The sequence below is a fragment of the Myiozetetes cayanensis genome, unplaced genomic scaffold, assembly GCF_022539395.1.
Source record: "Myiozetetes cayanensis isolate MyiCay16 unplaced genomic scaffold, myiCay2020 scf23, whole genome shotgun sequence".
Lineage (NCBI taxonomy): Eukaryota > Metazoa > Chordata > Aves > Passeriformes > Tyrannidae > Myiozetetes > Myiozetetes cayanensis.
The window spans coordinates 221,689-248,042 of record NW_026087445.1 but is presented as its reverse complement, the minus strand read 5'-3'; the positions used below and the strand labels follow the sequence as shown (position 1 = coordinate 248,042).

At 48.4% G+C, this 26,354-nt stretch overlaps 1 protein-coding gene across 14 annotated transcripts in view; it reads left to right on the top strand.

The window, feature by feature from the left end:
- EXD3 (exonuclease 3'-5' domain containing 3) overlaps nt 1–26,354 on the top strand; it is a 282,431-nt gene that overhangs the window by 60,655 nt on the left and 195,422 nt on the right. For 12 of the 14 annotated variants that reach the window (XR_007629431.1, XR_007629432.1, XR_007629427.1 and 9 more), the window contains one exon: nt 1,237–1,350. Coding sequence is in view for 3 of the 14 variants with exons in the window: in XM_050319851.1 (XP_050175808.1) it covers nt 1,314–1,350 (37 nt within the window). In the remaining 11 variants the exon portion in view is untranslated. Of the gene's footprint in view, nt 1–130; nt 256–1,236; nt 1,351–26,354 lie in introns of those variants that run through there. The other 2 variants (XR_007629423.1, XR_007629426.1) reach the window with 2 other exon arrangements.

Sequence of the window (26,354 nt, the reverse complement as noted above, 5' to 3'; positions counted from 1 at the left end):
GCCCTTTTTGTTTCTAGGAGACCAATGGGGTAAAGTGTGTTTAGGCTAAAACCTATTTGTTGCACTTTTGGTATCTTCCTCCACATACACCCTGCTTTTTTTTTTTAGTTTTGGGCTAAAGACCTTAAAGGAAGCGAAGGCCCTTTGTTGATACAACATGTTGAGGTTAATTCTGACCCACTGGATCCCATACAAACTGCTTGCACTTCGGAGCTTGGCATGAGATGCTGCCAAAGGTGACTTTCATGGCGCCTGGTAAGAATTAAACCTCCTGAGTGCCCCTGAGTGAGGTACACCTCATGGTAAATGTGGAGGAGATGCTTTCAGAGTCTTGTGTCATCCGTTGAGACCAGGAGGCTGTTACTGTGAGGCCACACGGATGCACTGCTTGTTCTGTGTCATGTCCTGCTCCATGTGCCTCACTTACACTGCTACAAACAACAAACCCAGCCTGCTGCTGTGCCTCCAGCCTGCTGCACAGGGACTTAAATCACTTGTTGTTATTGCCTGTTTGTATTTTTTTAAGCATTTGTGTTCCACCAACACACTCAGAGTGAGTATTCTCGAGGGGGAATTTCCTTCCTGATAAACAATCCTGTAGTGTGATTCAGCAGGAAGGATGTGGTGGTTAAGGCACTGGACTGGGATTTGGGAGACATGGGTTGTGTTTCCAACTCTACCACAGTCAAGATGTGATGAGTGGAAGGGCAAGCAAACAAAGAGAAGGAGCTGTTAAGCTGTGGCAAAATCATACTTTCACGTGGCCTGCTTGTCTGGTTGGGGTTAGATAGGTCTGGGGTTTTCACAGGATCATGGAATGTGCTGAGTTGGAAGGGACCCATCAGGATCATCAAGTTAACTGCTGGCCCTGGGCAGGAGTTTTGTTTGGCTACTCAAGTAAACAGCATTAGGACTCTTGTTTGTACAGTGCAAATCTGAAAGCTCATCTTGACCTATTCCAGGAATCCAGATGTGGGTTTAACTGCACGTTGCTTTAACGTGCGTGAGATCTCAGATGCCACTTTTCAGTGTTTCTTGGTTGACTTAATTCACTTCACCATTGAATTCTCTGATCTTCAGGCAGTGTTAACTGTGGCTCCTACACCAAGTTGTACTTGCACGTAGATTCTCCACTCTCTTATTAGATTCATGGACAGCAGACCCCACACGAGTTTCTCCCTTTGTCATAGAGGGTGAAGTTCCTACAATTGGACAGTAACTCTTTTTTCTTTTCAGAAGCAAGAGGTTGGAGTGCCATCTCTGAGCTTAGACCTCCTACCTCAGCATCCTGATCTGGTGCCGCCTTCGGGAGGATGAATCAGGGCAGTGACTCAAGTGATCAGCCCACGGGTGAGTTTTCTGCTTCGCCAAGTGTTTGCCTCTTCATTCAGCATGAATTGCTTTCCATTTATTTTCTCAGTGCTGTTGGAAGAGAATGCTGAGTCACAAATAAAGCAAAACCTGTGAATCAGTGCTAAATTGCATGCCCTGAAGGTTATTGGATCTTTGGGGTTTCCTGTCCACATCTGGATTTTGGAATTCTTAGAATTCTAGTCCAGGTTGAAAAGTTTGCTAGCAATTGTTTTTATAACTTCTCACCAGTTCAGAAGCACACAGGGTTTTATTGCTGTGTTACACAACTCATTCAGCTTTTAGCCACAGTTTAGTTTTCTCAGTAGTTGCTTTGGTAGTTGGTTTCCCTGTGCAGAAAGGGAACACCTGCACACACACCATTTTCACATGTGTCCCATGGAGTCTCAATGTGGGATCCTTGCTGGAGAGATTGAATGGACAGGAATTTGTTACTTCTTCTGGCTCAGACCTACCATGTATTTCCTCTCCTCTTCCATCCCCATCTTTGGTTGTTGGAATTCAGCCTCACTGAGTGCTGCTGGCAGTTTCTGCCCTGGGGCAGGGCCTGGGAGAGGCGGGTGCCAGAGGCAGTGCCTGTGGCCTCCCAGGCTCAGCTCGGCCTGGGCTTTTTTGGAAGTGTCAAGGGGCATTCTTAGCTCTGACGTGAGGGCTATTTTTTGACAGTTCCCATTGTTCCGCACTCTTTGTTCGTGGGTGAGGTCTTTTTGTCTGAGGCCTTTGTCAGAAATACAGGCTGTTAGGAGGGCTGTCTGCTCACAGGTTTGGGGAGCTTTCTTTTGTTGTCAAGAGTCCTGAGAATTTCTTCCTTCCTTTTTCAGAGTTGCTTGGGCAAACTGGCCCAGACAATATGTGCCTGAGGGGATTGCTGGGATACCCCCTTGCTGGGACAGCCAGGAGAGCGGTCCTCAGAACCACACCCCGAGTGCCCTGCTCTGGCTGTCACAGGCCACGTGGCTGTAGGCAGAGCAAGTTCATGAGTTTGGGGTTCTGAGCACCTGCCTGCACTAAAGCCCTTGCTGTTGTCTATGGGTTTGAATCTGGGAGCTCAAGAATGGAAAATTTTAGAAAAATTCCTGTGGTAGGGGAAAGTATGTATTCTGTAATACTCAGCATGTGTTTTTATTACTGTGAACAGGTGATGATTGCACATCAGGATGCGTGGAGATTCATGAATCATCCACAAAAGGACATTGGGGCTGGGTTTTTGGAAAAAGACTTTCAAGGCAAATCTCTATAAGACATCCTGGGTGCTCGTGAGAAATGTGCAGTCAGAGTGTTCACAGATTGCTCACTGCAGCCTTGTGTTTTGTAGGGGCAATAAACCTCGTGGTTTGAGTTTAGATCCACTCTCTAAAACAGGCAGAGGAGCCAAGCTGTCCAGAGGGACACATTTCCAATGTGTGCATTTTATACCTTCTGTTGAAGTGCTCTTGGAGTCAAGTCCTGGGTTGGACAGGTGTGATCCCCTGGTGATTTATGTCTTGGCTGAAGATAGGGATCTTCCACTTCGGGCCTCCATTTGTTCAGCTTCCAGCACCACCTATTGAGTTTGACATTGTCAGTTCACTTCATTCTGAGCTGCCGCTGGAGCTATACTTAGAGAGGAAGGATATTATAATCTTGTGAAAGATTAAAATATTGTTACTGTAATCCAGCTGGAAGGGGAGCACTTTTCTCAGGGTAGGAGACAGCCAAGGTTTTTCCTTTCTGTCCTCCCCTTGTATACAGGAAGGAAGTGCTGGCAAAGGCCCCCTGGGCTTCCTGTCGACTCAGGAGCACATTTCCAGACACAGCCTTCTCCACCATCCATCACCCAGCCCGGCCAAACAATCGTGGCAGCGCCAGGGAAAAACACCCGGCTGGGATAAACAGCAGGGAGGAGCAGGAGCTGCTCCCTGGGAGCGGGGCACGGGCCAGCTCCTGCCGTGGCTGGGGCTGACAGCAGGGCACCCCTGCCATGCCCAGGAGCTTCATCATCCAAATCCCCCTTCAGAAGAAGCAGCTTAACAAAGGAAATGGAGGGGGAAAGGAGGAGAAGGGCTGATGTTTTGTAAAGAGGTTGTGGAGGCACTCTTTACAACACTGGCAGGTTGTGGAGCCTGGAGCCAAGGAGGTGACCGGGGATGCTCCCAGGTGCAGAGCACGCTGGGGTGATGTGTGAGTAACTGGGATGGAGGCAGAGCTTTCTGTCAGGTCTTCAGGGCAGGGCAGTGCTGAGGCAAAGGCCATCTGTGATGCCTCAAAGAAGGGGGAACCAAGTAGGGTGGAAGCCTGACCTTTAACTGAGTCACCTTTGCTGAATAGGATTCTCTCCAAGAAGATACTCAGAACTGAGCTGGGATCTTTTTCCCTGGATCACTGCTTTTGTTTAAACTCTGCATTACAATATTTTGGTAATATTTTCATATCTGTCTGCTCTGTACTCTTTTTTTAACTTGAAACAAGTGTTTGGGTTTATTTTTTTTTCTCATTATGGTTTTAGTATCCTCACAAACTTTGAGCTGGGAATTTCTCCCTACACCTACCTTAAGGAGGTTATAGTGAGATAGTGGTTGGTCTCTTTGGTCGTGTCCCACAATACAGGACGAGAAGAAATGGCCTTAGGTTGTGCCAGGACAGATTCAGATTAGATACTGGAAAATATTTTTTCATTGAAACGGTGTTCAGGTATTGGAGTGAGTTGCCCAGAGAGGTGGTGGAGTCACTGTCTCTGGAAGTGTTCAAGAGGAGCCTGGATGTGGCACTTGGGGTCCCAGTTCAGTGTTGAACGTGGTGGTGATGCTGGTTGACAGTTGGACTTGATCTTAAAGGAATTTTTCCGCCTTAATGACTCCATGATTCTGTGACTCAATATTTGAGGCATAGTTCTCCTCACACACCTGTCCAGAATGCTCTGTGGGTAAGCTGATACCTGGATTGCTCTGTCCAGGTGTGAGCACAGAGCCTGCTATCATTGCCATGTTCTCACTGTTTTGGAACCATTGATTGTTCCTGGGCCTGAGATGCTCCAAAGCTCCCTCCCAGTAGTTGTCCAATAGCAGGAGGACTGGCTTGTACGTGGGAATGGAAGGAGGGAGAGGGAGAGGCTGTGAACCAGCAAAGCCCTTGTGCCTGCCCTCCTTGTGTCACACTGCTGCTGCCGTGGCTGAATGGAGCTCTGAGTCTGAGCACAAGCTCAAGCTCAGGCTCAGCCAAGCACATCAGCTGGTGAATTAGTGCAGAGATAAAACACCTCCACAAAGAGTGGATTTCTCCATTTGGGCCACTGGGGGATATAATTCAAGTTAAGAGTCCAGCGTAATGGTAAATTTGGAATTTCCCCTGAAACTTCAGCAATTGCTCATAGTGTAAGAAAATATTTTGTGGGGTTGCTTTTTTCCTGAATTAACTGATGCTAGAGGATTCCATCAACCTTTCCTTGGAGTTTTCTCCCTGAAAAAGCCTGTTAGTAATTCCTGCAGCATGACCACCTTAGCAGTGTGTCCAGTGTGCTCAGGGTCAAAAAGTACTTAGTTAAGGCTTTGTTTTGGCAAAACTGGGATGAAACTTGACTATGAGTGTAAGCTCTTGAATTAAGGACAGAGTGTGTTGTTTATTGAGAAGGTTTTTAGGCTGGAGTTGCGGAAGTAATTGGTAAAGGCTTCTCAGAAGCAAATTGTATGCTCCTGGAATCTGCCTGCCCATTCTGCCCCTGCATGCACACTGACTGTGGGGTGGGGCATTTGTAACACATTCTTTCTGCACAGTTTATGCTTTCTATACTTTTTTTGCCGTGTGTAACTCTTAACAGTCTTGATAAGCAAAGAAAATCCCCAGCTCTGTGCTGGCTACCTGCAGGAGCACCTTCTCTGCCCAGCCAGATGTGCCTTTCTGGGATTCTTTCATTCATTCCCCCGTTTCACATTTTTACTGTCCTTTGTCTGGGCTTGCACCAGGCGTGGGGAGGGCAGTAAGCTCCTTAAATGCCTTTACAATACCCTGTGGGACAGAAATTATTTCTTATTTAAGATCTTTACAGAATGCAGGATTATGGAGCCCTCATTTAAAAACTGAAGGCATGTCTGCAATGCTAACAATTATTTTTAAGTCCACCAGAAATGCACATGAACAACAGCAATTGAAAAAGAAGGGAAGGTAAGAAGTTACTGGGAATGGGATGGATAATAAACAGTACTAAAGGCTGCGTGGTCATGAAAACATTCCCCCAAAAACTCACCCATCTGGCCTAGAGCAGGGGAATGGCAGGTTTCCCCACTGCTCAGCACTGAGTGTAGGTGCTGGCAGTGGAAGCTGTCAACTTTAAAGTTAAAAAGGCAAAACACAACAACCCGGTTTCAGGTCCTGCTGCAGCCCCGCAGTCCCAAGCCCGTTCAGGGCATTTGACACTCTCGTTTCCCTCTTTGGGACAGTGTTAATCTTCCCCTTTGTGAAGCTGTTTGACTGTACATGGGAAAGTGCTCATGTTAACAGCATGCAAAATTTCTTAATTTCCTTCTAGACAATAATTGATTGTGTCTTTGCTTGTTCTGACCATCCTGATGAGAAGAGTAGAGGAGACTGAGGGGAGACCTCACTGCAGTTCCAACTGCCTGGGCAGGGGCAGAGGAGGGGCAGGACTGAGCTCTGCTCTGGGGGCACCAGGGACAGCCCCCAGGGAATGGCTGGAGCTGTGTCAGGGCAGGCTCAGGGTGGATCTCAGGGAAAGGTTCTTCCCCCAGAGGGTGGTTGGCACTGAACAGGCTCCCCAGGGCAGTGGGCACAGCCCCAAGGCTGCCAGAGCTGCAGGAGGGTTTGGATGATCCTCTGGGGCACAGGGGGTGATCCTTGGGGATGGGCCTGTGCAGGGCCAGGAGTTGGATTCAATGATCCTTGTGGGTCCCTTCCAGCTCTGCACATTCTGTGACTCTGTGAGACATCACTGGAACAGGCAGTGGGTGTGATTCTGTTTGGTTCCTCCAGGCACCGCTCTCTTAGTTATTTTATTAATCTGATTATGCACTGTGACAGCAATGGGTTAAAAAAAGAGACAGGACTGTGATTTGTTGACAGTGTCCCTTTCAAGTCCAAGAGTTCCAGCCAGGAATGATGCCGGGAGCAAGTGAGGAACCATAACAGGAGCACCGAGTGCGGGAGAGGCTGCGAGTGCTGGGGCGTTCAGGGTGGGAGGACTGAGAATTCTCAAAGAAGGGAAAGCAGGCAGGGACTGCCAGCCTGTTCTGATATGTGCTAGTGGCTGTCATGGTTCATGGTCCTTGGGGCTGCCAAAGGCTTTGAAAAGACAGAGAAATGGGCTTGTGATAATAAGTGCTGTTTGCCCAGGGATACAAGAGCACTGCGTGTCTGGGGAGAGTGATGTTTAGATTGGATGTGTGGTCATACAACAGAAACTGATGGATAATGAAGGAGTTTTCCAAGCATTGCCTGCTGTTCTCAACATTCCTCTTTGCAAAAAGGGGATGGAGTATAATAGTTGTTTCCTCCCACTCTGGTTCTTTCACATAAATCTAGTGAAGACAAGGATCAAGTTAAATCCAGCAGTCCCAAACACCTTCCCAAATTCTAGCAAGGTCCAGGTAACAAACACTGAAGGAAGAATATCCTGTGAAATCAAACAAGTCCTGAGAGAGACAGGAGGTGACTGTGTCCTACATCCCAGGACTATGGTCCTGCCTCTCCCATGTTCCCATGCAGTGCCCTGAGAGGTTACAGGATTCCCTGCATCCTTCTTCCCCTGCTCCACAGCCCTGGCTCCCTGGGCAGATGTCCCCTGAGGGGTGGTGAGTGTTGAGGGGGAGCAGGGGGCTGCCTGCAGGACACAGCCACAGCTCTGCCCCCGAGGTGTCTGTCGCTGCAGAGAGAGGGATGGCTCTGCCCCTGCAGGGGTTGGGTTGTGCTGCAGTGGGAACTGGGAGGCAGTGCAAACGTCCTGCTCGGAGGCTGGAGCAGGGTCTGCTCTGTGTGATTGTGCGTTCTTTTAAATTAAACTATTTTGCAAGCACTTCCTTCCTGCATTTCTCAGAAGGAGGGAGGGGGGTGTGCAAAGAATGTTGAACTGCCTTTGACGGAGGAGGAAAACTGAAGAAAACAAGAGATGCAATCCTAACTACTGACCTTTTACTTGAGCTTGGTGATGTTTTTCAGCAGCAGAGCCTCTGGGGAGTAACAGCATCCTCCTTGCTATTGTGCTGCCTGCCCAAAAAGGGGGCTAAAGTTCAGCTTTTATGATGTTCTCACTCTGGGCTTGTGGGAAAAAGGCCACATTCCCTTTCTTAGGTCATACGAGTGCAAGAGATGACAGAGTCCTACAGTCTAACCCCAGGGCAGGAGGCCAGTTCAGAATGGGACTGGGATAGACAGCTTGGTAAATATGCCTCCAGCTTTTTCTCCTTATGGAGAGTCACAGCAGGTGGGAGGGTAATTTACATTGTTGAATTAAAGGGCACTGATTTATTTTATGTTGGTGTGTTATTGTTTCATAAGAGCACATGGGTTGCCATTACTTGTGATGGACTTATTGTTAAATTCTCCTTTTCCACTTTGGTCAGGAGTTACTGGAAGTGAATGTTATCCATGAGGACAAAAAGGCAAATAAACATAAACCAAAAGCCCAACCTCCCCCCCAGCAAACTGCAGGTTTTTAGGGAACCTTCCACAGTTTTGAGGATTGGGATTATTGCAGTGGATGTTCTCAAGTGGAGCTCCTTGGCCCTCAGACTCTTTATTCCCTGTACCTGGGGGCTGCACAGACACCGGTCCCTTTGCTCATGGGTCAGTTCAGACTCTGTGTCTCAGAGGTGCCACCTGGTCTCGCTGTCACCCCTTCCCTCAGCAGCGTCTGGTGTTTCTCTCCACTGAGGTTTCCTGCAGCCTTGTTGTTGAGGTGTCATTCAGCAGATACTGAGGTGGTGTTTCCACAGGGCATGATCCTGGCTATGCTGTGCTTCTTGAAGTGCTGAGCTGGGTCTGGGACCAGAGGAGGCAGTTCTGTCTGGAAAGGCTGCCCATCTTTAGGATAAATTCTGTTTTAAAGTTACTGTAAGACATGCTGTTTTAAAACTAAATCTGGGTGATGCTGTCATCTGTCTGTGCATTGACATCCTCCAGCAGTGCTGGTGACTCCTGCTCCAGGAGCTCAGGGTGCTGATCAGCCCATGGCCACACTGTCCTGTGGCTGATGTGTGAGTTTTATTTTAAGTTTGAGCCTTGTCTTCTGCAGGTCATCAAAGAATAGGTATCCCTACCTCTTACCCTGTCAGTAAAGTGCATCTCTGTGTGTTGTAAGGAGAGATGTGTGTTTCGGCAGAATGGAGCAAATGGAAGTGCTGACTGAGAGGGAGGGTCTTGCTCCTGCCCTTCTCTCTTGTGCCCTGGTACCCAATCCTGGAACATGAGTCACCTCTTTCCTGGTACCTCGGGCCCTTCACTCAGTTGCTTCAATTCCCTGGTCCAGCAAGAACAGATCCATGTTTGGGCTGAGTAGCTTTTCTGCTACTCAGAAATGTGGGACTTTGGACCCACGATGTGAAGCCACGGGACAGAGGCATTCAGCTGAACCCAGGAGTGTGTCTGCTCAACGCAGGCTCACAGCTCTTGAAAGCTGCTTAATACTTCTGTTTCTTTCTGGCTTCCAAGTACTGATTTTTGTATCCACAAGGCAGTGCCCCTGGCAGCCTGTCTGGTGCAGGTGCTGGAGGTCCAGTTGTGCCCCTCTGCCCCCCTGCACCCTCAGCTCAGCTCTGTTGGCTGTGGCAGAGCCCCTGTCCCTGCTGTCCCCAGGGAGGTAGGTGCCTGTTCCCCAGAGCTGTGGGCTTTGGCTCTGCACATCGCTCATTTAACCTCGTTTAATTTGGGCTAATCTGAGGACACATCTCTGTTCATTTTCATTTTCTGCTGGATGCACTTTGCACAGAGCCACACAGACATCGGGAGGGAGAAGAATTTGTCTAAATTGTTTGTTTTTTCTTGGGGAAAAAGAAATGAAGATTTATTATCGGTTTTCCCTCCCCAGGGCTCTACCTCAGCAATATCTTCTGCAGGGCCACGTTTCAGTTGCAGAAGTATGCAGGGAGCTATCAGCAATGCAGCATGACAAAAGTTCACACAGTTCAGAGCTCTCATGATTACAGAGGAGCTTTTCTTGGGATTTTTAAAATGTCCTAGACACAATTAAAGGAATTTCTCAGCGAGGAGAGTGCAAGCTGGGGACTCTCCAGCAGATGTAATCACTCAAGGAAAACTTTGTTTGGCTTGGCTGGGTCCTGCCTTCGTTCCATGCTCTTTCATCCCGCCACCAGGCTTTGTCTCTTGGTCTTTGCAGTGTCTGTCTTTTCCTCTTTCCATCTGCCTTACATTCCGCTGCAGGCTGAATGGGACAGCCTTAACCTGGCTACTTCCAAGACAAACAGGGAGTCAGATGGAAAGAGGGGGGCCCTTGGCTGTCAGGAGGCTTCGCGGTCACTCACTTCCTAGAATTAAAGGCTGGGAGTTGATCTGTAAGCCAGCCAAGCCAGAGACAATGATTGGGTTCCCATTTTGTTCCTTTGATACTGACTTAAATATGTGCACCAACTGGGAAAACAAAATTTACATCAAGTAAGTAGGAATGCACTTTCTCATACGGATTTGCTCTACCCTGTGTCTGCCAGTGGGGATAACACAGGTAGCAAAGCTTGTCTGTTGTTTCCCAGAGGGCTTTGGGAATCAGACCTGTTCTTGGAGAACTGATTCCTGATTGTGATGGGATATTTTTGGTAGCCCTGAGAAGAGACTGGTGCAGCTGGAACCCCAGGGGGTGAGAGGAGGCTGCACAAACTGTAGTGGCTCAGGCACAGCTCATTGGAGAGTCCCTGTGTCCCCTGACACCCAGAGGACCTGTACCTTTAGCTGGGGACTGGGCACTGGCTTTCCAGAGGGGCTGATACTGGGCTGGAATAAATGAGAAGTATTTGTTAAAACAGATGGATCTGTAGTGATAGGAAAATGAGGGAAGTCAGAATTGGGCACCCGTTCTTGCTTCCTCGGGGATTCTGCTGGGACACTTTGGGTGAACTGCTCCACTTCCCTGCCTGGGAGAAGTGCATCACCTTCCTGCCCTGTAATGGAGAGCCTGAGGTGCTGCTTTGAAAGGTCTTGCTGGAGTTGTTGACTTGCAAGAAAATGTTGGAGTGGTCCCAGTGAGGACTGTAAGGGGATTGCATTTGGGGGATCAGGATATCCTTGGCTGCATGTAAGTCCCACAGGGAGATTTCAAAGATCTCCATTTCGAATGTCTTTGAAATAAAGAAAGTGGCAGTGGAGGGGAGGAACCACTTGGGAAGGGTTTTAGGTAACTGCAGCTCACTCACTCATGGACAGGGTCAGGTTGTGCATGTGGCTTTGTGTTAAATGGGGTGATGATTTTGTGTTGCCAATGGAGCCAGTACAGCCTTCCTAATGGGTTTGCTTCAGTGCTCCCAGGGGTCCAAAGCCAGTTCCTTCCCTGCTGAACCAGCTGCAAGCTAGAATGGCTCATGAAACGGCCTCAGGTTCTACCAGGGAAGGTTTAGGTTCAATATTAGGGAAAAGTTTTCCCAGAAAGGGTTGTGAAGCACTGGCACAGGCTGCCCAGGGCAGTGGTGGAGTCACCATCCCTAGAAGTGTTCAAAAAACATATGGATTTGGCACCTGGGGACATGGTTTAGTGGTGAACATGTTGGTGGTGCTGGGCTGGAGGTGGACTTGATGGTCTTAAAGATGTTTTCCAACCTTAACAATTCCAAGATTCTCTGATTCTATGCAGTGTGTGCAGCTCCTGACTCAGATACTCCAGGTAGCACAGAGAATTGCTGAAGGTGGGCAGTGCAGTGCACACATCTCTCACTGTGTGTTCCCTCCTTGGACTGGGGCTGTGTGACACTGCACAGGCACTTTGATCCTTAATGCCGTGCAGTGCTTGGTGCTCTCCTTGGAGAGGTGTTCCCACACCCTTCCTCCTGCTCTCTTCCTTGCTGCTCACTTGTTTAAACGATTACTGACTCCACATATTTATTATCCTTCACTTCAATATCTGATTGTGCTCATTTTTAAGAGTTTTTGCACTCTTTATTACACCATTCTTATCCTAACCTTGTGCCCACATGGCTCTGTGGTGGCTGAGGTCCTCGAAACCCCGGTGTTGTTCCCAGCAGGTCTGTGGTGGCAGGTCCTGTGTCTGGCACAATGTGCCCTGTGAAGGATGGGTTGCACTGTGGTGAGTGGGCTGGGTCTTCCATGGGGTGTGATGACATGCAAAAGGCCTTAAAGAATATTTTATTTTAAATTACATATGCATTTAAATAGGCCAATTGATGAACAAATAAGTATGTGAAAGATGGCTCAGCTTCCCTGTTTTTCAGTTGACAGCTAATTCTTGGATAATAATCAATATTTATCAGTACTGATTTTCCTGTGAGGCTGAAGACCAAGAAGACTTTAAGTCCAGTCCTTCGTAGCTCCTAAACAGGAGTGAGGCCGTGGGAAGCCAGGCTGAAACGTGCTGTCCTTCTCCTTCACGTTCTGTTTAGTTCCATCTAAACCTGCTCTGAGTGGTCTATGTAGAATCACAGAACTATTTAAGGTGGAAAAGCCCTCAAAGATCACTGAGTCAACATTTCCCAGCACTGCCAAGGCCACCACTAACCCATGTCCCAGGTGCCATATGGCTTTTCAGTCCCTCCAGGGATGGTGACTCCACCCTGGGCAGCCTGTGCCAATGCCTGACCATTCTTTCGGTGAAGAAATTTTTCCTAATATCCAACCTAAATGTCCCATGTATCTTCCAAATATCCCCTGAAACACAGAGGGATGTCCCACTTAGAGCCTCTCACTGTTCCATTCCAGCTTTGTTGCTGAACACCCCACTCTTCCTGCCACCACAGCAAGGCAGACTCTGGAATTAACTTGCTGAGCTGTACTTTTTTAGGTTTTTCTAATATACCTGTGTCCTTTCTCTCTGCTTGTGGGTGTTCTTCTCTTCTCCTAAATGAACAGGATTGAAGCCACTGTGACCCTGGGTCACCTCCAGTGTGTCCAGCCAGCTCCTGGATTGAGTGCCATGGCTTTGTCCTGCAGCTGGACATTTCTGGTTGGGTGCACACGGGTGACAGGAGCAGGGGTGTGAACGTGCCTTCCCCTACTCCAGAACCACTCCTGGACAATGCTGTCATGCTTTTTGGACAGGGGCTGGTTTTCAGCTTTGAACCCCAGTGTGCTGCTGGGCCGTACCAGCTCATGGTGATTAGTGGGCAGGGAGTTAATGACCAGCAGTGACTGCAGCACCACTCTGTGCTGTGACACCTGGGCACAGTGCAGGTTCTGTCACTGATGGAGCTGGGCTGAGGAGTGGGGAAGTTCCCCCTCAGGCCCTGGTGGATGTTTAAAATGCTGCAAAGTGCCTGAGGGGTTACTCAGGTTGGGTGACAGACCTGTGAGCTGGTGCAGCCTGGCCTCCCTGTGCAGCCACAGGGTCCTTTCTGGAGCCCACCCCACCAACAGGCCCTGGGCTGGGAGGGGCAGATGCTGCCCGTGGAGCTGTTCCTCTGTTTTGTTCAGCGATGGAACTCGGTACCACACACTAAAAAGCCTTTCCATTGGTATTCAGGGCTCATATAACAGCTCCTCAGGGTTTCCTGCGGGTTCCAAGGGAAAGGATCTTTCCATGCATAATTTAATCCCATTCAGCACGGCAGCAGTGGGATTTTTTTCCCCCAGAAAATCTATAACATCTTGCTGGTGACCTCCTATACTCTCCCAACTCGCAGTGCGCTTGCTTATCTCGCCCTCTCAGATAAACACCTCTCAGCATCCTGTTTTTCTTGCACCATACGAACAGGAAGAGAGCGATTGTTTGAGATGTGCGTCAGCCAGAGCGGGAACCAGGCAGCCCCTTACCCTGCCCATCACCATGGAAACCTCCAGATTGCTTCAAACACACTAGTGCTGGGCTGACAGGTATCCTGGCCTTTCCACTTAACCCTCCCACAGCTGGAACTTCAGTGTGCAGGACCTCTCAAAAATAGGGGGGTTTGTTTTGTGTGAGAGGGTGCAGCTATAAATTTTGGGAGTGAACAGCTATCGCTGCTTTTATGTTAAGCAGCCGTGAGATCTTTTGTTTGGCTGTGTTTTTAGTGCTAGAAACTGGAAGAGCTCCAAGGCAGCTCTGTGGTCAGTAGGAGCATCCTGTGAGGTACTGGGCAAGATTTTACCTGAGCCAGTGTGTGATGCCTGTGCCGTGTCCTGGAGGGAATGGTTTGTGCCAGCCAGCTCAGGGAAAAGCATTTGGCTGTTTTACAATCGCTTAAGGGAGACCTGGAGAGCTTTGTGTGTAGAGGGAGCAGATTCAGGATTTGAGGCTCATGTGGGAGCAGTTCCTGGCACCTCAGGGTGGGATTTTCAAAAGCAGCAGCAGAGATATGGGTGAGGAGCACGTTATTTGAAGATTCTTGCTTTCTCTGATAATGTTGAGTATCAGTGCTGGTCTAGTGGAAGGTGTCCCTGCCCATGGCAGGGGAGTTGGATCGAGACGATCTTTAAGGGCCCTTCCAACAAACCAACCTGTGACTCTACTGGAGGCAGAATTTTAACCTCCACTCTGAGGTGTCATTAGCTATTGGAAGAAGAAGGAATTCTTTTAACATAGGAATTTTACCATTATTTTCTTCAACATAAGCAAAGTAGCAATTTCCCTCTGCCTGTGGAGAGATTGACTCAGCCTGGACTGATCAGTCTTCTCCATTATGTTTACTTGAGTAAACATGTCCCTGTGTCCCCAGGTGCCACATCTGCACATTTTTTGAACACTTCCAAGGGTGGTGACTTTGCCACTGCCCTGGGCAGGATGAAGCTGCAGCACTTTTGGTTCTGTTCAGGGCCTGGCCCCTGGTCTGCACTGGAGGAGATCAGCACCATGACCACACACACCAGCCTCAGAAAGGATCTGTGGATGTAGAAGTGACATAAGAAAACGTGCAAATGTCATTTGAACAAGAATCAGACTATTGTTACTGATCTAAAAAGAAAGTTGGATACTTCAAGACATGTACTACAGCTTTTTACCAGTCGAGTTTTTTTCATGTAAAACTACTAAGGAGAGACAGCTAAAGATTGTTAGATTGAGAACTTGGGGACTTCCAGAGATGTCTGGAGGAGAAAAAATAGGTCTCCTTTTAGCTTTGTGGTAGTACTCTGATAGATCTGATGCTTCTTTCCCATTCTGCACTTCAGTCCACTGGGGCTGCTGCTGTTCCTGGCAGTCTCAGTCTCTTATGTAAGTAAGAAGTTCCCCCTTTTATCCTGGACAATATTGGCTTTCTTCCCCTTTGCAGGTTTGGTAAACTTGAAAGAAGAAATGGTTAGTTGTCTGGAGTGATGTTTTAGATGTTGTTTTTAAACTCCTGAATTTCAGTTCCATGGAAGTACCATTAACTCAGTGTAGGGGCATTGACTTGCACTCTGGCTGTGCCAGATCCTCCTGTTCCTGGGCTGAGGAGGTTGGTAAGACAGTGGGATGTGAGGAATGGTTCATTCCACGGCACTGATTGTTGTCCTCCTTCTGGGAATCTGGTGACTTACTCCTCACCCTTCCCTCAACACTGAGATAGTTTATGGGAACAGAAACCAATTCTCTTCATCACTGAAAAAATGTGTGGAGCTGGTGGCTAAAAGGGGTAAAAATAGCTTGGCTGATTTTTTGGAGGGAAAGGAATACTGTGTGATGAAACTGTGGGGTTTGTTTAAACAGTTTTGAACTGTTTGAATCCAAACCCTGGGCTGGGCAGGATGGAGATCCACGGAGCTCAGGGCCTTCAGCTGGGTGGAGGGAGAGGGTGTGGAGATGGAAGGGAGGGAGGGAGTGCAGTGCTGTCCTTCCCTCTAGTGTGTGCCCAGACTGCCAGCAGCCCTGTGCCAGAGATCTTGGTGCTCAAGAGCCCTTGACACGGAGGTTACAGCCCGTGAGAGATGAGGAAACCATCTGACAGTGTTGCCAACTGCTTGCAAAAGGTTTACAGCGGTTACATTTTTAGGCTTTTGTGAAGTTGGATTTCATTAACTGCCTAGAAAGCAATTTCTTGGTGTTATTTTTAAATTGCCACTTATGTCACTTATGTAAAAATAGCTACTCTTGTCCTTCTTGTCCATCCAGGGCACATGGAAAGTGTCCCCAGATGACCTCTGTTTGTGTGACGTGATGACACACATGGTGTTCAGGGTGACAGTGTTGGATGGGCTCCTTCACTGCTGTGCAGTGACCCCCAGACTGCGTCACCTCAGGCACTGTGGGGATGTCCCAGAGCTGGAGAGCTCTTTGGTGGGATTTCATTTTTATCTCTTCAGTTGGCACCAGCTCTGAAGGGCATCCTCTACTCCTGTGCCTTGTGTGGTGCCCAGGTGCTGTAAGGGAGCTGATTTTACCCCCCTGCTGAGGAGATATCCCACCAAAGAGCTGCCCCCAGCTCTGGAGTCCCAGCACAGGAAGAACGTGGAGCTGCTGGAGCAAGTCCAGAGGAGTCCCCGGGGATGCTCCCAGGGCTGGAGCCCCTCTGCTCTGGAGCCAGGCTGGGAGAGCTGGGGGGGTTCAGCTGGAGAAGAGAAGGATCCAGGGACACCTCAGAGCCCCTTCCAGGGCCTAAAGGGGCTCCAGGAGAGCTGGAGAGGGACTGAGGACAAGGGATGGAGGGACAGAACAAGGGGAATGGCTTCCCATTGCCAGAGGGCAGGGTTAGATGGGATATTGGGAAGGAATTCTTGGCTGTGAGGGTGGGCAGGCCCTGGCACAGGTTGCCCAGAGAAGCTGTGGCTGCCCCTGGATCCCTGGAAGTGTCCAAGGCCAGGTTGGACGGGGCTTGGAGCAACCTGGGCTAGTGGAAGGTGTCCCTGCCCATGGCAGGGGGTGGGATGAGCTGAGCTTTAAGGTCCCTTCCAACCCAAACCAGTCTGGGATTCTGTGATGTTTGTGTATGTGCTGGGTGGGAGAAGATTGTGAGTGTCCTCAGGTCTGATGTGAGGTGGGGGAGGAAGGTCCTTGTTTGGAGCACTGGGATGGGGTTGCTCTGTGCCTGTCCTGCCCCGCAGAGCCTGGGGAGCAGCTCTCCTGTCTCTTCATTGACAAAAAGCACTGAGAAAATCAGAGGGTAATGTTACTGCCTGTGGTGCTCAGCCAAGCGAACCTTCTCTTTTAATGAGAGTGCATTCTGTTTGATCTGTGCTTTTTGGGGGGGAAATGATGAATTTTAGCCATTATGAAAACAAAAGCCTTGGTTATTTGTAAGGATTGTTTTATAAGAAGCATATGTGTGCTGTATTATTCTTGTGCTTGAAGTGTGGGGATTGTTTTCAGTTGGGAGGCTGCAGTAGAAGAATGTGAACTTCTGACTCACTGAGAAACCGAGCGTGCCTGAGCCAAATGCTGAGGGTTCCTATTCTGTTTTCATAACTCAGATTTCTCAGAATGGAAGGGATCTCTCGTGCCCTTAGTTACAGAATGACTTTTGCTGCCATTGAGAAAGGCTGGGTTCTTTTTCTAGAAAAACTTGCCTTGCTTTCAATACACTGTTGCTCTCCCCACTGTCCCTCATTTCCCTTCCTCCTCTCCAGCAGTTTCTCAGTGTTCTCCCTGTGCAGCTCATTCTCCACCATATGTCTGTTTGAGCTCCTAATTCTGACTTTTCAGTAACACTGTGGTCAGCAGCACAGACCAAGGTGTGGCTTCACAGAGTGATCCCAGGAAAGTGTAGGCTCACTGATGGCACCTGAGGAATCCTGGCTTTTCTCTGGAAGAAGAATGAGAAACATGAAATAAGCATTGCTTGCAGGGCCATCTGCAGCCCTAACCATTCTGAGCTTCCCTGCTTTGTGATAAGCTTTTGCAAGGATATTAGAGAACATACAATTGGTAGGACTAATTCTATGATATGTAATTGCTTCCTTAATAGAGTACATCCAAACCAGAGACTCAGCTGAGGAACTGCTGGACTGTACCTTGCTATTCCTACATGGAAGATGCATCATTGAATTAGAAGTTTCTATTAGAAGTTTCTGTTAAACCCAGTCTGTCTGAAAGATGGTGAAAAACCCTCAGAAGATAAGCTTCTAGATACTGATCTCCCCCTAAAGTGAAGGCAAATATTTCCTGCTCAGTGAAGCAACTGTCTCAGTTGGATTGGGATGAAGCTTTGCCCCTGCTTTCGATACAGGCAGAGAGCTGGGCTAGGGGGAATCGCTTTGGGCTGAGCTGACTTTTCCATCTGGCCTATGAACAAAACCAAACCTGGTTCTGCAGCTGCCAGTGGTGTCTGGACCAGCTCATGGCAGTGCATTAGGTGATGTGAGCCCCTTTATTTCAGTACCCATTCCAGCTGTGGGGAATTCCATCTTTTGTAGATGCTGCAGGGGTGTCCAGGTCTCTCTTGGCAAGCAGCAGTCAATGACTGTCACATAAAGAGCATCTCAGGGCTGGGAGGAACCCATCAGAGCAAGCTGATGAATGGAGAAGTAAGGAACCATTCATCCTAAAGGAGGTTTCTGGTGACTGAGAACAAGCTGATGTTCATAGTCAGGTGATAACAAGTGAGGAACTTAATGCATTAGGGGATGTTTCTGCCCTCCTGTCTGTTGCAGATCCTCCCACTGGCTGCCTTAGTGCAGAAGGGGAATCCAGATGTGTGAATGAAGAGCAGGAGGAACAAGTAATAAATACCTTTGCTTTGGTGAACCTAAACTCACAGACCTCCCAAAAGGCTCTATCTTTAATGTTCAAATTACAGGGGAGGTGTGTGGTGTGAGGACTGTAAGAGTGTGGTAGCTGGTGTGGTTCCTCCCCTTCCCAGATGGGAAGGGCTCGGTGTGGTGGAGTTCAAAGCGCTGCCGAGGAGAAGGCGGCAGCTGGGACTGCAGATGGAGCCAAGGCTGGAGCAAGCCAGACATGCATCAAGAAGGACTCTCCCCGCCTTCTTGCTTCATTTCCTTGCTGTGTGAATTAAGCTAAACCCACAGTTAGATGTTCTAAAGCATATTTGCATTTTGTGGGAGGCAGGGAAGGAATGGGATGGAAGTGGATGGGATGTTGAGGGAGTTTTGGAGCTCTGGAAATGCTGCTACAGGAGAGCAATGTATTGTTTCTGAAATGGCATAGTTTTGTGACATCTGATCCTCTTGTAAATATGGCACTGGAGGATTCAGTGGTGGGTGTAATTAGCACTGAAATGGATCAGGCTCTCCTGGCAGATCCTCTGCCCCTGCAGACACTGATACCTGAGCCATTGTTCTACCAGGAATACCTCTGGGACCTTTTATCCTTAGTGGGAGACTCATCACTGCAGTCAGTGGAGATCGGGATGAATCACCAAGTGATTACTCCTTAACCAAAGTGTTCTTGGGAGTAAAGGGCTATCATTCCTGGAAATAACTGTTTTCCCTAGGAAACAGATTCTGCCATAAGAAGGTGTCGAAGAGCCTTTGCCCCAATTGGTGCAGGTGCATCTGAAATAGGACTGGACACTTATGAGGGAAAATCCTCCCCATCCCCAGGACAGTGCTGATTTAGATTCAAAAGTAACATGCAGGAGTGGAGAAAGGTGCCTTGGAAGTTCTTCCTGGTCATGGTGTTACACCCACATGGAATGTGGGTGATATCCCTAAAAAAAAAACAAATCAACCTCCCTTAAGACAACAGCCAGCAATTTCACTGGTAATGAGGTGTCCAGGAGCCATCAACTCCCTCAGTTTGTGTGAACTGTCAGGTCTGATCAGAACTCCCCACAGCCCCTTCCACGGCCTAAAGGAGCTCCAGCAGAGCTGGAGAGGGACTGGGAACAAGGGATGGAGGGACAGGACAAGGGGGAATGGCTTCCTACTGCCAGAGGGCAGGGTTAGATGGGATATTGGGAAGGAATTCTTGGCTGTGAGGGTGGGCAGGCCCTGGCACAGGTTGGCCAGAGAAGCTGTGGCTGCCCCTGGATCCCTGGAAGTGTCCAAGGCCAGGCTGGACGGGGCTTGGAGCAACCTGTGCTAGTGGAAGGTGTCCCTGCCCATGGCAGGGAGTAAAATAAGCTGAGCTTTAAGGTCCCTTCCAACCCAAACCAGCCTGTGATTCCATGACTGTTAAGCTGAGGTGGACACTGCTCAGATGCGTTGCCTGCCCAGGTCTGTGTTCGCTTCCCCCGCTCTCAAAGCACGTCTGTTGGGTGCTGATTTGGGCACAGGGCTGTGGGCAGTGGGTCCTGGGTGCCCCAGAAGCATCCACAGACACCTGCTCCCACAGTGGGGGCACAGCCCAGCCCCACAGCACAGCCAGCCCTTGCTGAAGCAGCCTGTGCTCTGGGGGTGCAGGGGAACACAGCCATTCCCAGAGGGTTGATAAAGCCCTTGCCTTGGCACTGATCTTCGTAGAATAGCATTCCAGAATGCTTTGGGTTGGGAGGGACCTTAAAGCCCATCCAGTGCCACCCCCTGCCATGGGCAGGGACACCTTCTTAGCCCAGGTTGCTCCAAGCCCCTTCCAACCTGGCCTGGGACACTTCCAGGGATGGGGCAGCCACAGCTTCTCCGGGCAACCTGTGCCAGGGCCTTCCCACCCTCTGAGTTCCTGAGTTCACCACCCAAGTTCTTACCTTGATTCCACTGTAGTTTGGAGCTCTGCCTCTTGTCTGCTTGCTAAGTTGTTTGGTTTTTAATTCTTTATGGGGGAAATACTCTGTTATTTCCCCCTTCCCTGCGCTCCCAGCTATAACTCATGGGTTCAGTGCCATGGTTTTGCAGGGAGCACTGGCTGTCCCCCCTGTCCCTTGTGCTGATGAGGGTGCAAAGCAGGCAGAGGTTTTGCTTTTTCATTGTGGGTGAAGGAAGCAATATGAACCTTGGCACTGCTGCAGAAATACAGGCAACTTCCAGCAGTGGCATTAAATGTCATTTAGAACCCTTGTTCTCAATCAGAAACGGGGAAGGAGGTTGAAGGGGATGAAGCAGCAATGCTGACAAACCCACTGCTGGGGTATTGCAGCCATCAGGTTCTGACCAGCTGAGAAAAATGTGTCCCAAAAGAACATTTCCAAGAAACCCCACGTCCCACCTCTGCACTTCCTGATGCACTAATGGCCCTGTGCTCTTTCCTCCTTGTGAAACCAGGGAAGAGAATTGCTTATGGGGCTTGGAGCAACCTGGTCCAGGGCAAGGTGTCCCTGCCCATGGCAGGGAGTGGAACTGGATGAGTTTTAAGGTCCCTCCCAACACGAAGCGTTCTATGTACATGTGAATACAGGCTTTTACTGGATAGACCCTGGATAGACCAGGAGTTACTCCAAAAGATACAGGAATAAGCAGGATGTTGCCCGGTGGCAGGAAGAGGCTTCCCAGGGATACTCTGGAGCATCAGTGAGGGGTTCTACCACTGTCATTTGTTTCCAAAGGGATTTCCCCATTTCACTCCCAGGTTTGCTGGAAGCCTCAGACTTAATAGAGGGTTCTTAAAGGTGATTCTTCAGCACAAGAGAGGGATGATGTGGCAGGACCAGGAACTGCTGTGAGAGTGTATTCCTCACTCTGAGATTAAAAGGGATTAATCTGTGTCATACCTATTTTGATTGGTGACCATTAATTCTGGTGTGTGGGACATCTTACCCATCCATGGACATGTGGCATGTTTGGTATCACTCCCAGGCCCTGGGATAAATCCAAGTAAGCAAAAATCACTGAAGAAGCCTCCCACAAAGCAAAAGGAGAATGGCACTGCCGTGCTCTGCTAACACCCACATATTCACATATACTTGCTTTTCCTCAAGTCTTCCTACTTACTTTAAAGTCACATAGCCCTTTGCTTTTGTTTCTTTATTGTCTGTTTTTTAATTCCAACCCAGACTTTTACAAGGCATGAGCACATACCTGCATATTCTAGAATTGGTTTTGCGTCTTTTAGATGTTGTTTCATGTTGTTAGGTGTTCTATGTGGAATCATTTTATCAAGCTCAAAACTGCTTAAACAAGACTGGAAGGTTTATTTATATTATGTGTGCCCTTTAAAAGGAGGCACAGTGAGAACACCTGGAAGATGTCACAATCTGTGGATTTCTGTGGAGGAATTTTGTGCCTATTTAGTTAAATCAGCTTGTCCTTAAACATTCAAATTTGGTCCCCTAGAAAATGTGTCTGTTCATTTTTGCATCATCAAAGTGATGTTATTTCTGTGCCCTCTCAGCCTGTTGTTCTGCAAAACCAGCACAGACCTGTGAGCTGCAGCCACTTCTGAACAAAACTGAGACCAAGTAGGTTTTGATAAGAGACTTTGATTAACTCTTCCATATTTGTTGATTCCCAGCTGTGATTTAAGGGGCACAGTGTGGGGGGACCCACCGTGCTACAGGAACACGAGCTGGCTGAATGACTCTGCTCACCCAAACTCAGCCTGTGCACTGCCTGTACATTGATATGTTGGAGTTTTTAAGTCCTTGGGGGGACACACACAGATATCTCAAATTTTTGTTTTCCTCTCTGAAAAATATCTCAGATATATCAGAGATGAAGAGGAATTTTCACAGAGAACATAACTCAGGAATTTATTGGGGCAGAGGGCACACAAGACAATAAGTAATAGTAAAAATTCACTGATTGTTTACTGGGTGGGTTGGATTTGTTGGATATTCCATTAAACATTTATTAAAATCCCACCAACTTGCAGGGCACAGGGGTAATCTGGCTGCCTAAAGAAAACATAATCACTGTAGGGGCAGCTCCAATCTTTGCTCCCTGTGAGCAGTGACAGCCCCCAGGGAATGGCTGGAGCTGTGTCAGGGCAGGCTCAGGTTGGATCTCAGGGAAAGGTTCTTCCCCCAGAGGGTGGTTGGCACTGAACAGGCTCCCCAGGGCAGTGGGCACAGCCCCAAGGCTGCCAGAGCTGCAGGAGGGTTTGGACAACGCTCTGAGGGACAGGGTGGGATTGTTGGGGTGTCTGTGCAGGGCCAGGGGTTGGACTGGATAGTCCTTGTGGGTCCCTTCCAACCCAGAAGATTCTATGAATCCGTGATTCTATAATTAGTTTTTGTTCTTGACCTTTCCTGACTTTCAGCTCTAAGTGACACTTTGGGGGCTCTGATCCTGCATTTCAGTCACTTGAGCCTTCTTTTTGGGAGTTGCTTTTGTTTTCATTCTGTATCTTTTCTTTCGCTGACTGTAACTCTTTCAGGTCTCAACATCTGGGGGCATTTAATGGCTTTGACACAAAGAGAAAGTCTCAGGAGGTTTTGTCCTTGGGAAGTTCCTCCTCTGGGGTTGGATACCTCACTTGCCTCAGGCAAGAGACACCAGGAGCCTCAGTCAGGACATGGGGTTTTCTTGCCAGGGCATTTCAGCAGCACTGGTGGTAAAGCAACAGAATTTGGCAAGGATGCCCTGCAAACCTCACCAGCAAAGCCAGTGCTACCTCAGCAGCCCCTGAGCACCGCTTTTGTTGTGATCACAGCAGATTCTGAGTGCTGGAGGCACAAAGGAAAAGGAGAGAATGAACAGAAAGTAGTTTATGGTTTTCCTCAAAGGCACTTTTCTAACTCAGAAATATAAGCCTTGTGGTTTATATGGTTTTGAAATGTAACCACAGATCTTGAGAACTGGAAGACATTTGATTTACCAGCTCTTCCAATTTTGGTATCAGATTCAGGGCATTTCTTTTCAGAATGAAAAATGTTGAGAGGAAATATATTAATGTCAAAATGTTTAAAACAGGAACATGCTATTGGGAGAAACTGTCAGAGGAATGACTCAGAGTTATTTGTGTCTGGATGGAGTGGGCACAGATGTGTCTTTTTGAGATCTCCACCAACGTTCTATAACCTTGTTCTGGTGAGGGTTAGCCAGGTGTTTTATGGTCTGCAAGCCCCTTTTTGGCTCCACACATCTCAGCTGCTGCAGTGTGGCAGAGCTGGCCATCCCTGCTGCTCACAGCTGGAGCAGGGACAGCTGATCTCTCTGACTTGCCACACTGGGTTTTTTTGCTGGTTTGCATCCTTGTTTTGTTGATTTTGCTCATTGAATGTCCCTTGCTAACAGCTGCATATCTCTTCAGGATGTAGGAATCTCAGCAGGATTTAACTTCTCTTCAGCAGTGGCTATTCTGGGTGTTCTTCGTGGGACATATGAAGGTGCTTTGCTGGCCATGCCTTGTTCTTGTCCTGAGTCAAGCCCAGATGCACTTGTGGTTCAGTTCTGACCACTTGGTTTTCAGCCACTTTGCTTTTTTCCTCCTTTCCTTGTATTTCTTCCTCGCTCCCTTGTGAGTGGAGCAGTTGTCTGCTCTCCAGATTTCTCTGGAAGGCTTATGAAACTCCCTGTAAGGTCCTGTTGTTTTTCCTTGGATATCCTGGCATCAGTTTATTGCTGCTTCTCTCCTTCCTTCTGCGATGTGGGTGAGCAGGAACCTGTCTGGTATTCCAGTGGGAATATAGCATTAGTTATTAGTTCTTCATCAATGCCAAAGACATTCGTTTTTCATTTTTGGGTGCCAGGGGAACCATGAGGAGGCCAGTCCTCCAAAGAGGTCCTGCAGGACACAGAACAGATGAATTGTTCATTTCTTTCAGAAGACAAAATTATGTGAACCTTCACATTTCCATCTTCTGTCCCAGCTGGAGAGTAACTGGATGCAATAGCTCAAAATCCAGCATGAACTGCAGCATCCCTCCTCTCTGGTGGGATGAGACAAGGCCATGATGTGGCTTTGCTGTCCTGTTCTTATTTGGCTCTGGTGCTATTGCATGTGGGTTATTTTGTTATGTTTAGCCTCTGACTGTATTTCATCCTTAGATCCTTACAAGCCTTACCAGGTAAGGAAGGGGGCAGCCCTCTGACCACCAACGGGTGATTTCTCAGAGTTTCTCTTGTTGTTCAACCCCTGCCCTCTGGCAGTGGGAAGCCATTCCCCCTTGTCCTGTCCCTCCATCCCTTGTCCCCAGTCCCTCTCCAGCTCTCCTGGAGCCCCTTTAGGCCCTGCAAGGGTCTCTGAGGTGTCCCTGGATCCTTCTCTTCTCCAGGTGAACCCCCCCAGCTCTCCCAGCCTGGCTTCAGAGCAGAGGGGCTCCAGCCCTGGGAGCATCTCTGTGGCCTCCTCTGGACTTGCTCCAACAGGTCCATGTCCTTCCTGTGCTGAGGCCCCTGGAGCTGGACAGTGCTCCAGGTGGGGTCTGTGCAAATAACTGAGTTCTGGGTGCGTTCAGTGCCAGGGGCTGGGGAGGGGAAGGTGCTCCCCATGTACGTGTGGCTGCTCAGGGCCTTGTGGGCACCACACTGAGCTGGTTAAAACCGACTGGAGAGACCTTTCCATCGGTCTCTGTGTGTGTCAAACCAGTGAGTTCGGGTTTCAGTTGCAGGGAGGTAAGGCAGGAAAAAGTCAGTCAGAAAAGGGCTGGGTTTGTTGATTGAGGTTTAGAAAGCTTTTTAACAAGTTGAATTATTGGCTGTATCTGAAGTGAAACACTGCTCTCCTAACTGCTCTCATTTCCTGTATCATTCCAGCTTGTTCCCTGCATTAATTACAGCTCAGATTTACAGTGTATTTGGTTACACACTGTGTTGCATTCTAATTTTTTTTCCTGTGTGTGTATAAATTTCTTTGGGAGTCAGGCCAAAAGGAGAGTGTGCAGATATGCACCCACACACATGGGCTGAATTTGACTGTAATTTGCTAATTTAGTGGGGAGTAGGGATCTGGCTTTTCTTCTGTTTTGGTGTAAAAAGAGCCTTTTCTTTTTCCAGAGGAGGAGCAGTAGCTGAGAACTGCCAGTGTTTAGAGAGTTCAACATTTCAGAACAACCAGAGATGAGAGAAAATATTATCTTATGAATTGTAAATGTGGCATTTTTAATTTGGCTGGTGTTTCCCAGAGGTTAGTGGATAATGGGAATATTATCATGCTCTTGGCTCGACCAGTAATCAGCTTGCTACTTCAGATATTTTATAAATGCCGTGCCTCAGAGTTCAGTTGGATGAGGTAGAGCATTTCACAGCTGAGGAAGTTTTTTGTGACCTGAAATATGAAGTGTGATGGGATACTATGCATGAAATCTGGCATTTGGAAATGAGCTCTTTAGGAATTGTAAAACACAAAAGGTGATTGAAAGAAGGCTTCCTTTTCAGTTTAACATTTTCTTTTGGCTGTATGAAAACATAAGAGGAGGTGCACGAGAAGGAGTGTTTTTGGAGAGCTCATTCAGATTTTTAAATTCATTCTTCACATTTAAACTGTTCATGCCGTAGAGGATTTTCATTCAGAATATTCTGAGTCATGGTTTCATAAGTAAAGGATTGTGCATTAAATAGAACCAAATATCATTACTGCTTTTAAAATGAGTTATTCCTGAAACATTGGTTCAGAAATACTGGCAGGATGAGTAACAGTATGATGAATGATAATAGACACAAAAGAACAACTGACTTCAAGTTCTGCAATAACTAGGTGAAAAGTAAGAGGAAAATTCCAAATAACATTCTTTTGAAATACTGGGTCCCTCTTTGTTTAGCATTGCCACTAATCACAGCAGCATTTCATCTTCCCTCTTCCTCAGACACCTTTGCCCAGATCGCTCAGCCTGTGTCCAGCCCAGCCTGTCAAGGACAGACTCTCCCCTCCAGCACACGGGGCTGAACTGCTCCCAAATTCACCCGCTCCCTCCTCCATCCCCAGGTTGCCGTGAGGTTACACTTCAGGGCCATTCCTTCAACATCCTTGTGCTGATCATCCTTCCCGACCTGTGCAAGGTGTTCACTCTTGCAGGACGGTTCTGTTCCATGTGCAGAGGGCGGTGGGGGTGGCCGGGGGGAGGAGCAGAGCAGGACTGAGCTGTAACTGCACCAGGACAGCTCGGGAGCGTTGGAGCCCCCGGGGGTGCTGATAAAGCCGTGCATGGGTGATGGTGGGATTCGGCTGGGGTTTGGAGTGCAGGGGCTTAGCACTCTAATCCTGACTGGCAGTGGGAAGGTTGGTGGTT